Source organism: Cebus imitator, unplaced genomic scaffold (genome assembly GCF_001604975.1).
Source record: "Cebus imitator isolate Cc_AM_T3 unplaced genomic scaffold, Cebus_imitator-1.0 Scaffold204, whole genome shotgun sequence".
NCBI lineage: Eukaryota > Metazoa > Chordata > Mammalia > Primates > Cebidae > Cebus > Cebus imitator.
Window position 1 is genome coordinate 2,872,137 of NW_016107519.1, and position 14,243 is coordinate 2,886,379.

Below are 14,243 nucleotides of genomic sequence, written 5' to 3' on the forward strand. Positions count from 1 at the left end.
GTAAAAACGTGAGCACGGGGGAGCAGGCTGCACCTCTGACCTGGCTCCCTTCTGCAGGAATCGCCAAGCTGGTGCCGGAGGTGGGGCGGGGGAGGGGAGGGGAGGCGGGGGGCAACCGGCCTGCTCTGCACGTCTTAGTCCCTCATCGACTCGCGCTGTGCAAATCCGTCTTCTGTCATTTGTATCTCAAGACATCAAAATCCCCAACCAAATAGCTCATAATCCGAGATAAAGCTTCGCGGTCTCCAGAAAGCCCCTAGCCGTGCACGGGAGAGCCAGCCGCCCAGAGGTCTTCCGCAGAATCCCATCAGTTCCCCCTTTCATGGTGTACACCTGGCCAGAGCGGGGTTGGCAGATTTCACCCGCACTCTTTTCTTTCTGAAAAATCTGGGTCTCCCCACCCCAAAACAAGTTCCCTAAATGTGAATAGAGGAAGCAGCTGGCTGGGCCGGAGGCCGCGGGGGTCGCCCTCCGCAGACGGCCGGACGCCATAGCAAAAGCGAGGCTTATCTCCCTCACCACCCCCAAACCTTAGTCCTTGGCATAGCGTTGAAAGTGATTGAATCAAACAGGAAATTCGAGGAGACGTTCGTTCGGGTTAGCTAGTGAGGTTTTGAGGGGAGAAAGAAGAGTACCGGCGGCGCCCCCTCCTCACCCACCCTTAACCCCCATTCCAGAGGACACTGCCCCGCGACCCAGCCTAGGTCACCCCGCGCAACCTCCACGACTTGACCAGATCTTCAGTCCTTGGATAAACGCCTGTTTCTCTAACAATAAAAAATTAAAGCAGCGCTCTAAATGCAAGTCCTCTCGCACTAGGCGGAGTAGAGAGGACAACGGCCACAGCCATCCCTGAACCTGGCCCTCCGCCCAGCGCCGGAGCCAGGGCCTGGGGCGCCGCGTCCCGGAGGGTCCCGACGCTCAGCCTCCCCGGCTCCACCCGGGCCGCCGAGGGACTGGGGGAGGAGGCGCTCGGGGTACCCGAGGAGGAGACTTGGGGCTCTGGGGGCACTTGGGGGACTCATGGGGGCTCAAAGGAACTCAGAGACTCGAGGCCTCAAAGGGAACTCAGGGGATTCGGGGCTCTCGGGGGTCTCGGAGGGCGCTCGGGGGTTCGCGGGCCAGGGACGCTCTGGGGACTGAGAGGCCGGGCGCGCCCCGCCCGCGGCGCCGCCCCCTCCGTAACTTTCCCAGTCTCCGGGCGAAGAGGCGGGGTGTGGGGTGCAGTTAAAAGGCGCCGCGGCGGGAGACAGGTGTCGCGGCCCCGCAGCGCCCGCGCGCTTGTCTCTCGGACTCCGAGCCTCTCGGCTGCGCCGGGCCCAGGACCCGCCCAGGAGCGCGGGAGCCCCAGCGCCGAGACCCCAGCCCCGGCCGCTGCCTCCCGACGCAGGTGAGCCCGCCGGCCCCGGACAGCAGGGCCTGGAGCCCGACGGGGACCGACCGCGAGACCTGGAGGGGATTCCCGGCCGCAGGGGTCCCGAGGAACCGGGAGGCTGGACCATCGCACGTCCTTGGGGCTGGGGGCGAGGGCCGCCTTCCGGAGCGGGCGTTTCTGCTGAGCTCGGGAGCTGGAATCGGGCGGCCGGGCCGGACCCGCCGTGGCGCGCCGGGGAAGGGGACGCGGTGGCACCGCCCGGGGTGCGAGTGGGGCTGGGCGCGCGCGGGAGGGGAAGGGAGCGGGGACGAGCTGGCCGCGAGAGGTCCGTGGTGTCGCCGACGTCCCTGCGGGGTACTCTAGCGCAGCCGCCTGGCTACTTGACCCACTGACACCAAATGTTTTCAATTGACCGAAAGCTTAGCTTCGAAGCAAAGCTCCGTTTCTCCGGCGAAGCAGGAAGCCTCCGCTGCAGGAACTGACCTTTACCTCCTGGAGTGGCTCCTGCAGAGAAAGCGCTCGGGCAGAGGTCTGGGCGGAGTTTGCCTGGAACTCACGCGGAGCCGGCAGACCCTGGCCCATCCTGGGGCCAAGATTTCGGGGGCTTCCCTTTTTCCTAAACAAACACTTCGAGAGGGTTTGTTTCGGGGTGGGGGGGTGTTCTCCGACTGGAAGGAAAATGTTTAGGATCCATGTTCGCAAAGAGGTGGTGTGCGGCTGGGAACCGCGTCCTCAGGACCGTTGCCTGAGCGCCTCGATCCTGCCCCGCTGGAGAACGAAGGCAGCCCGAACAGCGCTCACCTAACAGTTGCTGAGAGCTGGGCTCTGTGGCCATGCATCTGGGACTGCCCTGAGAAGCGTGAGACGGCCGTGTCCCCATGTGACCTTTGAGTTCCTTTCAAAACTGCTGTACAAAGTCGGTCACAGTTCAGACACTGGCGAGAAGGGTGGAGGAGCCCTCTGGGGCAGCCAGGCAAGGTGGACCACCCATCACCTAAGGGTGGAGAAGTTAAGGGGTGAAGAGTCCCTTTTGCCTTTTCTGGAACCTGGTGATCCACCCAATGTCTTCCCCAAGGAACTGAACCAGCTCCTCCGCAGGCTCTGGCGACACTCCAGGCAGTGCAGGGTGTTGTCGGCCCAGTAGGAAGCTGCCTGTGACCGCCCAGGGTCAGCAGGCCAGGAGGGCAGAGCCTCCCTGACTTGAATGTTGAAAACAACTTCATCCTTGCTACTGAGGCCCTCTTAACCCAGGACCCCTAGCCCACTGGGGAGTCAAATTTTAATGTACTCGTCTTCTTGAAAAAGGATCTTTAAAACAGGTAGCTTCAGCTCAGGCTTTGCAAAATAACAATATGGGGTTTCTTGGGACTGTAGTTTTCTCAGCCGGTAGTAACTGGACGGGTCTGTAGAAGGCTATATAGGACCTGTGTCTGGCAGGTGGAAGAGGGCAAAGGAGAAACCCCTCCTCCCGCAGCCCGGTGTTCTTAGCCAGGTAGATTGCTGTAATAAACCAGGAGAGAGTTACTCCAGGGAGTGTCCTCTTTTCCACTCAGTGAGGGCCAGTGAAGAATGTACAGTTCCATAAGATGCTTTTGTTAAAATCCGAATGTTGCTGCCCTCCGTGGTTCTGCTGTTGGGACGGGACTGGCCTGAGCTGTGGGCACTTTAACACGATAATCAGCTCACCTGAGGGCCTCCCAGATGGTCTGGATTTCAATGGGTCAGTGCTGAGCCTGGCCTAAAATATTTTTTCCAATGATGTTTCTTTCCCAAGCTCAGTGGGGCTACATGTTTCACGGGCCTATGTCAATCTGATGTAGCTTTAGTGCCCACCTCTCTCCTGTCACCTCTGACCAAGGTGGCACTGGATGGTTTGCACCTGACCTTGGTGCCCCATGGCAGTGACTGTGGGTCATTGGCGACATTCACTCCAAGCCTGCCTCCGGAGTCCATCAGAAAACAGGATGCAACTTGCTGAAATGAGGAGAGGAGGATGCTTTTAAGTAAAAGAAGGAGGAGGATTCAGTACCAACTCTAAAAGGGCGGAAAGGAGATGATTCATCTGGATTGTGGAGAGGATGGAATCTTGTTTAGGAGAGTGCTGGTTGTGACAGGCAGGGTGTAACTATGAATCAGTGAAGACAGTTCACATCTGGGATGAAAAGAAGGCCACTGGCTTACAGCAGATTATCCACGGGCTTTTTCCCACACCCACTCTCAGTAAGGAGTGTGGGACCCCCGCAAGCTTCAGCACTGAACTGCAATGCAGTGATGTCGCTTAGCTGGGCCAGTAACTGGGGGAGCAGAATCTTCTGTCACTTTTAAATAATATGTCTTTTAAGAAACACCTTGAGCCGGGCGCGGTGGCTCACGCCTGTAATCCCAGCACTGTGGGAGGCCGAGGCGGGTGGATCACGAAGTCAAGAGATCGAGACCATCCTCGTCAACATGGTGAAACCCTGTCTCTACTAAAAATACAAAAAATCAGCTGGGCCTGGTGGCGCGTGCCTGTAATCCCAGCTACTCAGGAGGCTGAGGCAGGAGAATTGCCTGAACCCAGGAGGCGGAGGTTGCGGTGAGCCGAGGTCGCGCCATTGCACTCCAGCCCGGGTAACAAGAGCAAAACTCCGTCTCAAAAAAAAAAAAAAAAAAAAGAAACACCTTGAAATTAAAATTACAGCCCACAATTATAAGGCACTGTTGCAGTACGTATCAAAACAGATATCTCTGAGTGCTAACCGAGCCCTCAGCGCCAGCCTGACAGTGAGGCCACCAAGCTATCCACAAAACCTACACAGAAGTCTATGCTCACAGTGGCTTTTCTCCCTGAAGAGGCCATTCCTAACCTCTTCCTTACATGTAGAAGGAAGCAAGGGCCTTTGTAAAATTTTAACTTGGGGCACTTCAAATGTAAACTTAACCACTGGTAACAGTTTTACTGCTACATGCAAAGTCTGTGATAATTAATTCAAAGACAAAGTGGCTCAGCAGAGAGTCTAGATAGGGGAGCTCTAAGTTACATCTTAACCTCGTGGTTCTCCTGTACTTGGCCACTCAGCCTTTGGGCGAGGTTGGGCCAAGCTAGTATCAGCCCCAATGGTACACAGCCACAACTTGAGACTGCAAATGGATCCAGCTGTTGAACGCTGAGTAACTTGTGCAGAGTCAGGAAGACCCACAGAGGATCTGCAGAGGGTGCAGGGGTCCGGTCAGAACCCATGAGTGCCTTTCCCCTAACAAGCACTTTGTTTGTGAGACTCCCCGACACAGCAAATTTTTATGATGTGTTTAAAGACTGGGTGAATTACTCAGGTGAACAAGCTACTCTTTATTAGAGCACTCCCAAAAACATGTTCAAGATTGTTTGGGAACTATACATTTAATCCTATGACAAACTAAGTTGGTTCTGTCTTCATCTGCTTTGGTGACGTTACGTAAGAGTTGGTGTTTGCCCAGGAGGAAATTTAAGCATGCTTGCTTACCCACACCCAGAGAAGTGTCCCTGTTCTGTCCTAACTAGCGATTCCTGTGTTGTATGCATTTGTCTTTTCCAGAGCAAACCGCCCAGAGGAGAAGATGGATTGGAACACGCTGCAGACGATCCTGGGGGGTGTGAACAAACACTCTACCAGCATTGGAAAGATCTGGCTGACCGTCCTCTTCATTTTTCGTATTATGATCCTCGTTGTGGCTGCGAAGGAGGTGTGGGGAGATGAGCAGGCCGACTTTACCTGCAACACCCTGCAGCCCGGCTGCAAGAATGTGTGCTACGACCACTACTTCCCCATCTCCCACATCCGGCTGTGGGCCCTGCAGCTGATCTTCGTGTCCACGCCGGCCCTCCTGGTGGCCATGCACGTGGCCTACCGGAGACACGAGAAGAAGAGGAAGTTCATCAAGGGGGAAATAAAGAGTGAATTTAAGGACATCGAGGAGATCAAAAGCCAGAAGGTCCGCATCGAAGGCTCGCTGTGGTGGACGTATACCAGCAGCATCTTCTTCCGGGTCGTCTTCGAAGCCGTCTTCATGTATGTCTTCTACATCATGTATGACGGCTTCGCCATGCAGCGGCTGGTGAAGTGCAACGCCTGGCCTTGTCCCAACACTGTGGACTGCTTTGTGTCCCGACCAACGGAGAAGACTGTCTTCACAGTGTTCATGATTGCAGTGTCTGGAATTTGTATCCTGCTGAATGTCACTGAATTGTGTTATTTGCTAATTAGATATTGTTCTGGGAAGTCAAAAAAGCCAGTTTAATGCATGGCCCACTTGTTAGATTAAAAAATAGACAGCATGAGAGGGATGAGGCAACCTATGCTCAGCTGTCAAGGCTCAGTCGCCAGCATTTCCCAACACAAAGATTCTGATCTTAAATGAAACCCCTGTAGGCCTCACGTGAAACTCCAGATACCACAATGGAGCTCTGCTCTCCTAAAGCCTCAAAACAAAGGCCTAATTCTATGCCTGTCTTAATTTTCACTTAAGTTAGTTCCAATGAGACCCCCAGCTGGTAGGGGTTATTGGTGTAAGGTACTTTCATATTCTAAACAAAGGATATTGGCATTTGTTTCTCTTTCTCTGAGGACAAGAGAAATGCCAGGTTCCATAGAGGACTCGGAGAAGGTCTGGGTGTCCTCCTGGGGTTCTTTTTGCCAATTCACCCCACATTAAAGATGAACATAGAGAATCTTGGTACTTTTATTCACTTTGGACGTTTTAATCTCTAACGGTGGACAAAGTTACCAGTGCCTTAAACTCTGTTACATTTTTTTGTAAGTGAAAACTTTATAGTACGATAGATTATTTTAAGGTAAAGATGTTCTGGATATCATTATATGTACCCCTGTTTCAGAGGCTCAGATTGTGATATGTAAATGGGATGTCATTAGCTACTATGGTTTCATTTGAAATACGGCCTTTTGGTTGTGACTACTTTGCAGTGCAGCTGAAAGGCTGTCCGTGGCATTCATTGTGGTCACAGCACCTGACAACACTGCAGCCTCAATCGAGTGAGACAGACTAGAAGTTCCTAGTGACGGCTTAAGATAGCAAATGGCCTCATGTCGAATATTTAGATGTAATCTTGTGTAAGAAACCCAGACTGGATGTACTGCCAGCTACGACCTGTAATGACGGGCCTGCTCAACATGGCTCCCTCTCCCATGACTGTGGGACATGGCAACCAGCATCAGAAGGAGCGCTGATTTAAAGAGGTCGCTTGGGAATTTTACTGACACAGTACCATTTAATGGGGAGGACAAAATGCGGCAGGGGAGGGAGGCGTTTCTGTTGTTAACAAACAGATTTGGAAAGACTGGACCCTACATTCTCTTGATTAAAGATGAGCTTTGTCTACTTCAAATGTTTGTTTGCTTCCCCCTTTAACCTCCAACTTTTTAAGTGAAAATAGAGCTAATAACACTTGAGAAGAATAGAAGCTAAGGTTTAGATAAATTTTGAGCAGATCTATAGGAAGATTGAACCCGAATATTGCCATTATGCTTGACACGGTTTCCCAAAAAATGGTACTCCACATACTTCAGTGAGGGCCAGGATTTTCCTGCCATCAAGAATGGCATTGAAAAGCATTTTGTGGTAATAAATAATAGCTTTAAAGATATGCTTGAAACTAAAATAATTTTGTAATGTATCAAATACATTTACAATATTAAAATATCTATAATAATTCAAAATCGAATATAGTTTCAATAGAACAGCAAATATTAATTGCATCTGTCACTTTTTATATAAGTGCATTCATATTTTATATTTCATAACACCAATGGGTAAGTTACCAGGGTGCCTGCCCCCATTCTGCCCCAGTTATAGAAAAGCCTCTGTCACCAGGAAGAGTGGTGGGGAAGGAAGGGAGGAGGATGATTTCTGCCCAACCCCGTACCCCCCTCTACCGAGTTTTTGAGGCACATCAATCTATGGACAATGTGGCGTGTGGACTAGAAACATAGCTTGGGAAATGCTGAGTCGGGTGGACATGACCAGTTTAGCTCCTGGATGAATCACAGAAGTGGACCTTCAAAATGTCACTCATGGCGTGACCTCGGCTCACTACAAACTCCGCGTCCCAGGCTCAAGTGATCCTCCCACCTCAGCCTCCCAAGTAGCTGGGACCACAAGAGTGTGCCACCATGCTCCACTAATTTTTTCATTTTTTGTAGAACAACGTCTCATTATATTGCCCAGTCTAGTCTCGAACTCCTGGGCTCAAGGGATCCACCTGCCTCAGTCTCCCAAAGTGCAAGGATTACAGGTGTGAGCCACTGTGCCCAGCCTGAAACTGCTTTTTATTCCTGAGTGCCCACTTCCATGGGAAATAAGCCCACCAGATCAGCCTGTCCCCATGGGAGTGACTGCCTGCTGCCCCACAGTCTTGCCCGGCCCTCAGGAGGCTCTCCCCGAGGTGCCACCAACAGTTCTGTTCCTTCATGGTACAAGCTTTCCATCCAAGAATTGCAAAGCATTTCATACATCAATAATTAGAAGCATTTTTATAGAGGACCATACACTTCTTAAATGGATTTCAAAGAACAAAAAACAATCACCTTTCACCCAGGTAACAGAAAATGGGAAATAGTTTCCACCCGACTTCCAAGGTGCTCCACACATAGACTATGAATATAACAGGATTTTTAAAGCTGGGTGCAGAGGCTTACACCTACAATCCCAACACTTTGGGAGGCTGAGACGAGAGGATCACTTGAGTTCAGGAGTCCAAAATCAGACTGGGCAACATAGAGAGACACCATTTCTACAAAAAATTAAAATGTTAGCCAGGCAGCTGTGGTGACATGCCCCTGTAGTCTCAATTACTCAGGAGGCTGAGGTAGGAGGATTGCTTGAGTCTGGGAGGTCGAGGCTGCAGTGAGCCATGATTGTGCCACTGCACTCCAGCCTGGACAACAGCAAGATCCTGTCTCAAGCAACATCAAAAAACACAGAACTTTTAAAATAAGTACATTCACTCCTACAAGCTTTGTAGAGTATTACTCTCAAGCTATTAAAAGACCAAGCCAAAATAATTACAGGCTCCTCTCCACCACTTGTAGGAATGCACAGAGAGGTCTGGTCTCATGCCTGGAAATTAGAGCTTGAGCTCTGAGAATGATAATCCTAATTGTATATGTCAAAGTATCAGTTTGCACTTTGTACAGAGCAAGAGAAAGCCTTATGGAGGTAGCCTGCCACCCAGCCAAGCCCTCGGCGTGGACAAGCTCTTTTTATGAGCGGTGGGTGCAGCTCAGCTGCTTCCTTGGCCTGTGTGAGGCTCATGAACAAACTGGGAAACGTGGTCTCAAACAACCCTCCGGAAGGGGAGCCCATCAAAAGACAGGCACAGCTGGGTGAGCGGGCGGGCCCACTGGGAGGCCCACTGACAACTAGGGAACAGCTGAGAGGTGGGTAAGAGCTCACTCGATTACCCCTACCTCAGTGTCTTCATCTTAAGATGGGTATCCTGAATCTTCCCTAGGCTTAATGGCAATGAACTAAGATAAGGTATGTAAATGCTGTCCACATAGCAAAACACTAAGTAATGACTGTCATCTGTTTTCCACTAGGCGGATCCCAAGTTGGGAGGGTGACAGATGGTATTTCAGATATAAGTGACTCAAGCAAAGCTTGATAAACCGAGGGCTGGAAAAAATGCACATTTACACAAAGCCTGGAGTAACTGTAGCATGGGCAGGCGGGACTAGCCACATAATCGAGGGGAGGAATGGCGGGGGGCAAATAGAGCAGCAAAAAAGTGGTGACAGCTATGTGACTTTGCAATTAAAGAAAGGTCAACAGAGTAACAAAGGCCATCGTCTCATCCGGTCAGGGTCTCTACGCCTTCCATACATCTCACCAAATGCTTTTCCCGTATCACCTCATTTGCACCTTGCAGCGGCGCTCTGAAGTACTAGGCTGTCAGAGAGTGTTATTCCCACTGAAGGCAACAGGAAGGCGCCGCACAGAGAGGTCACAAATCAGAGGCCAGGGCAGCCGGTCCTACCACACAGAGGATGTGGAGTGCACTTCTGCAATTCTCTGGTGCATTTAATTCCTGAATCCAGTCACCAGCACAGCAGGAACACCCCAACTGCCCCAGTGTTGACAGGGTCCAGGGGAAACCCCAACTTGGTAAGGCACTGTTCCATTTCATCTCATGGCTAATGGTTCATTTTCCCAGCCAATATTTACTGAGTGCCACAAACTGTTAGGGCCTGGGGCCGTAGCTATCAACAAAACAAAACCTCAGGCATCGCATTGAAGGAGGCTGGCTCTCAACAGATCCCTGTAGGTGGTACCTGCTGCAGGTAATTTAAATGGAGGAAAATAAGACGTCATGAGGGAAACGGGAAATTGCAATGTAACTAACAGGAGTGGCCAGGGAGGGCCACCGCTAAGAGATCTGGAGGATACAGGGCCGCAAGTCACACGGGTCTCTTAGGGAAGCATCCCGGTGAGATGGAAAGGCCAGGATGCCAGAGAGTCAGGGTGAGAAGCTGGGAGATGAGGCCAAGGAGGGCGAGGCTGGGACAGATGGCGCTGGCCACGCAGGCCACTGGGAGGACTCACTGTTTTAAGACTGAATTCTAGTATCTGCTCTCCAGCACTTGTTCTGCCCTCTGCTGGACCCAAAGTCAGTCTATTTTCCACTTGAGAACAGCACATCGAAGTTCAACCCAGACTTTATTGTCCTGCTGCACAGCCCCACATTCCCCAGCTGATCATTCCTTCACACATTCAACATTAAGCAACTACCGCATACCACCGTACTAGGTACAGGCTGCCTTCAGCTTCCCTAAGAAAACGCATGCTCTGACAGTCAAGCAGTGGTAACTGTGCCAGGAGCCTCCTCCTCAAGGCAGGAGCAATACTCCGGTCCACAGTGTCCTCCGAGAAGGCAGATGGCCTCCTGTCCTCAGCGCAGCCCCGACATGGCCAAGCCACAGGACCACTGTTCTGGACACCACATTATGTATTGCTCACGTGACTTAGTCTTTTAACAGCCCTATCACTTTTGCTGGTTTCAAAATGAAAAGGTAGCCAATGTGATTTTTGTAATTATAGGATCTTTAAAAACATTTTTACTTAAATAATATAGAAGTATACGAAGTCAAAAGTGAAAGTCTCATTTCACTCTCATGCTTGGAAGTTTCAGTATTAACATCTGGATTATATTCGTCCAGTTCTTCCCCCATGCAATTGAATATACTAATACTTATACACATCGACACACAACACACATGACCAGGTTGACTTGCATTTCTTAAATCACTTTTTCTACGATAGTTTCCCAATTAGTAATATGCCTTGGAAATCCTTCCAGGTCTGGCCAGGCATGGTGGCTCATGCCTGCAATCCTAGCATTTTGGGAGACCGAGGCAGGTGGATCACCTGAGGTCAGGAGTTCGAGACCAGCCTGGCCAGCGTGGTAAAACCTCATCTCTACTAAAAAAACATACAAAAATTAGCTGGGCGTGGTGGCGCATGCCTGTGGTCCCAGCTGCTTGGGAGGCTGAGGCAGGAGAATCGCTTGAACCCGGGAGTTGGAGGTTGCAGTGAGCCAAGACTGCACCACTGCACTCCAGCCTGGGCAACAGAAGGATACTGTGTCTGAAAAAAACAAAACCCCACAAACAACAACAAAAAAGAAAGGCTTTAATGTCAGCATGTATAGAAATGTGTTCTTTTAACAATGTACAACACCTCCTTGAAATTTACTGGACCATCTCCTTGTTAAGAGAGAGCATCATTGTCTCCCATTCTTCACAAAGTCTACCCACCCCCCCCGGCCAGACCCCTATTTTTCTAACCTAAATTCAGGGCTTTACATTTTCCCTGTTACATTTCATGTTTCTGGTTTAGGCTCATCCTTCTGGTCCATCCAGATCTTTTTGAATCCTGTCTTCAGTTTACTAGAATTCATTCCAACTTTATGTCATCTGTCAGTTTAATGAGCGTGCTTTCTCTATGGTCACTTAAGCCAATAAAAATGTTGAATAAGGAATGCCACCAACAACTTCCTTCTAGCTTAACATCAGTTCATTTACCAACATGATTCAAGTCTGGAGTTTTAAGGATACATGTACTTAGCCAAATCTCATCTACAAGTTTCCATTTCATAGTAGGGATATTATGGAAGGCTAAGCGTTTTTGCAAAAATGCTAAGTGTATCCACCATTTGATTAGCTATTTCAAAAACACATTTATGGAGATCCTCATTTGTGTAGAGCATTATTCAAGGCCTCTGAAGAACATAAAGATGATTTCGAAAGGAGGTCACAGTGCAGACAGCGGGTGTGTATATAAGATGGTTACTTCACAAAACAGGATGTGGGAAGCTGGACGTGACAGGCACATCAAAGCCTCCAGAGTTCAGGGCACGAAACTGTTTCTTTTGGGGGTCTTCAGGAACAATTTCATGAAGGCTAAATCATGAAAGGTGGCAGACTTTTGCCAGGAAATAAAAACGGAGACTAGTAGTTAGTTTGGCCTTTTCGGTTTCTTTAAGAAGCGAAATAACTTATCAAGGACTTGATGTTGGCTGCTGGGTCTCTCGGGAACCCGGTGTGCGGACTAGAGCCTGCGGGGATGTGCAAAGCCTCTCTCTGCTGCCATCTGCTGTCTTACGAGCAGTAACTGCAAGAGACTGAATCCCACAAAGCCCTGGGGATTCCCACTGCAGCGCAGAGGCACCAGCCTAGCCTGCGTCATAAGAAACCTGAACAGCCGGGCCGGGCGCGGTGGCTCACGCCTGTAATCCCAGCACTTTGAGAGGCCGAGGCGGGTGGATCACGAGGTCAAGAGATCAAGACCATCCTGCTCAACATGGTGAAACACCATCTCTACTAAAAATACAAAAAATTAGCTGGGCATGGTGGTGCGTGCCTGTAATTCCAGCGACTCAGGAGGCTGAGGCAGGAGAATTGCCTGAACCCAGGAGGCGGAGGTTGCAGTGAGCCGAGATCGCGCCATTGCATTCCAGCCTGGGTAACGAGCGAAACTCCGTCTCATAAAAAAAAAAAAAAAAGAAAGAAAAAGAAACCTGAGCAGCCACTTGTACCCAACTCCACAAAAGTGTCACTGTTTCCACTGCGCTGGAGTTTGTACTCCCAATTTGCAGGCTTTGTTAAGGCACTCTTAAAAATGAAAAATAAAAATTCACACAAATATACACTACTTTCATAAACAACACAATAAGCAAGCTGAGGACATCAGCAAACTTCTGTAATCTTGTGGTTGTAGTTAGCAGCCTTTTACAGGTCCTTATTTAGGTTTTTCTTGGGTTTCCCTAACTATTCTGTCCCTTGGATTTTGAAATTTTACTATCTAGGACTGTAAATGCTATGAGGTCGGATTATTTCTTACTTGACACTCATCCACGAGAGGAAAATCTCTTATTTAGAAAAATGTTTAAATCAACATCTAATATAAACATAGAAGCTCTCTAACAATTCAGCCTCATTTGAATATAAAATTCTTTTATATTCTTATGAAGGGAAATCACCTAACATATTTCACTCAATTAATTGTGACATCTATTTTTCAAAAATTAGAAGTAGGTTTGGGAAATTCTGAAGCACAATAAATCAGGGAAGCATGATCGTTCTTTATACTTGCCCTTTCTTTTCCAAAGGAGAGAGATCTCATTTTGAACAGATATTTGTACATCCATGTTCATTGAAGCCCTATTCACAACAGCCAAGAGGTAGCAGCACCCCAAGTGCCCATGAGCCAATGGACAGAGAAGCAACATGTGGTCTATCTGTGCAATGCAATGTTATTCAGCCTTAAAAAGGAAGGAAATTCTGACACATGCTACAACATGGATGAACCTTGAGGACATCATGCTAAGTTAAATAAGCCAGACACAAAAGAACAAATATGTACAATTGCACTTATGTGAGATACTCACAGCAGTCAAATTCATAGAGACAGAGAATGGAGTGGTGGCCAGGGGCTGTGGGGAGAGGGGATTGGGAGTTGTTTAATGAGTACAGCATCTCTGTTTGGGAAGATGGACAGCTTCTGGAGATGCGTGGTGGTGATGGCTGCACAGCAGTGTGAATGTACTTGATGCCACTGAACAGTACACCTGAAAATAGTTAAGATGGTAAATTTTATGTTATGTGTATATATGTGCATGCGTGTATTTACTATCATTTTTAATGAAAAAAGTGAAAAACGATATTTTTTCTAACACAAGAGACCATGGGTGGGCTGCCCGGAAAGACATTGATTGTGATCATAAGCATGTTGTGTTCTGAACTCAGAAACACATCAAACCCTGTTAACGTCTCTATCCTATTTTATTAATGCCATAATGCACTGAAATAAACTCCTAAGCCCATGCACATTAACCACAAACATTAAAGCAAGAGGACAGGTCTGAGCACACAGCTAGGCCTTGCCCTCCCTTGTGAAAACAATCACATTCAAGTCCCGTCAAGTTATTTAGGGAAGAAGGACCAGAAATTTATTCTGCCTCAAATTCAAGTGGCATGCTGGAACTGACCTTTCCTAATCTCAGAAAAATGTATAGTACTCTCTATAACCCATACTATGTAGAATATTATGCATAAAAATTATTCTCCAGCAAAACTAGCTGGGTATGGTGGCACACACTTGTAGTCCTAACTACTCAGGAGGCTGAGTTGGGAGGATCACCGGAGCCGGGGGAGGTTGAGGCTGCAGTGAACGGTGATCGTGCCACTGCACTCCAGCCTTTTGAGATAGAGTAAGGCTCTGTCTCAAAAAACAAAGTATCCTCAGGAACGGTGATACAAAGAGGAGGCTCCCATGTCAAGCTTTGAAAAGCTCATATTTCTCTAAATCTAAATCTCTGTGTGGCTAAGCCCCTGGG

The 14,243-nt window shown here is 49.0% G+C and overlaps 1 protein-coding gene across 1 annotated transcript; it reads left to right on the top strand.

Moving 5' to 3' along the window:
• The first annotated feature begins 1,189 nt into the window (after positions 1 to 1,189).
• On the top strand, positions 1,190 to 7,061 carry GJB2 (gap junction protein beta 2). The gene is made up of 2 exons (XM_017548202.1): positions 1,190 to 1,390; positions 4,930 to 7,061. Exon 2 carries the CDS (start codon positions 4,952 to 4,954, stop codon positions 5,630 to 5,632), a length of 681 nt encoding a protein of 226 aa, XP_017403691.1. The 5' UTR covers positions 1,190 to 1,390; positions 4,930 to 4,951; the 3' UTR covers positions 5,633 to 7,061.
• Positions 7,062 to 14,243: the final 7,182 nt, after the last annotated feature.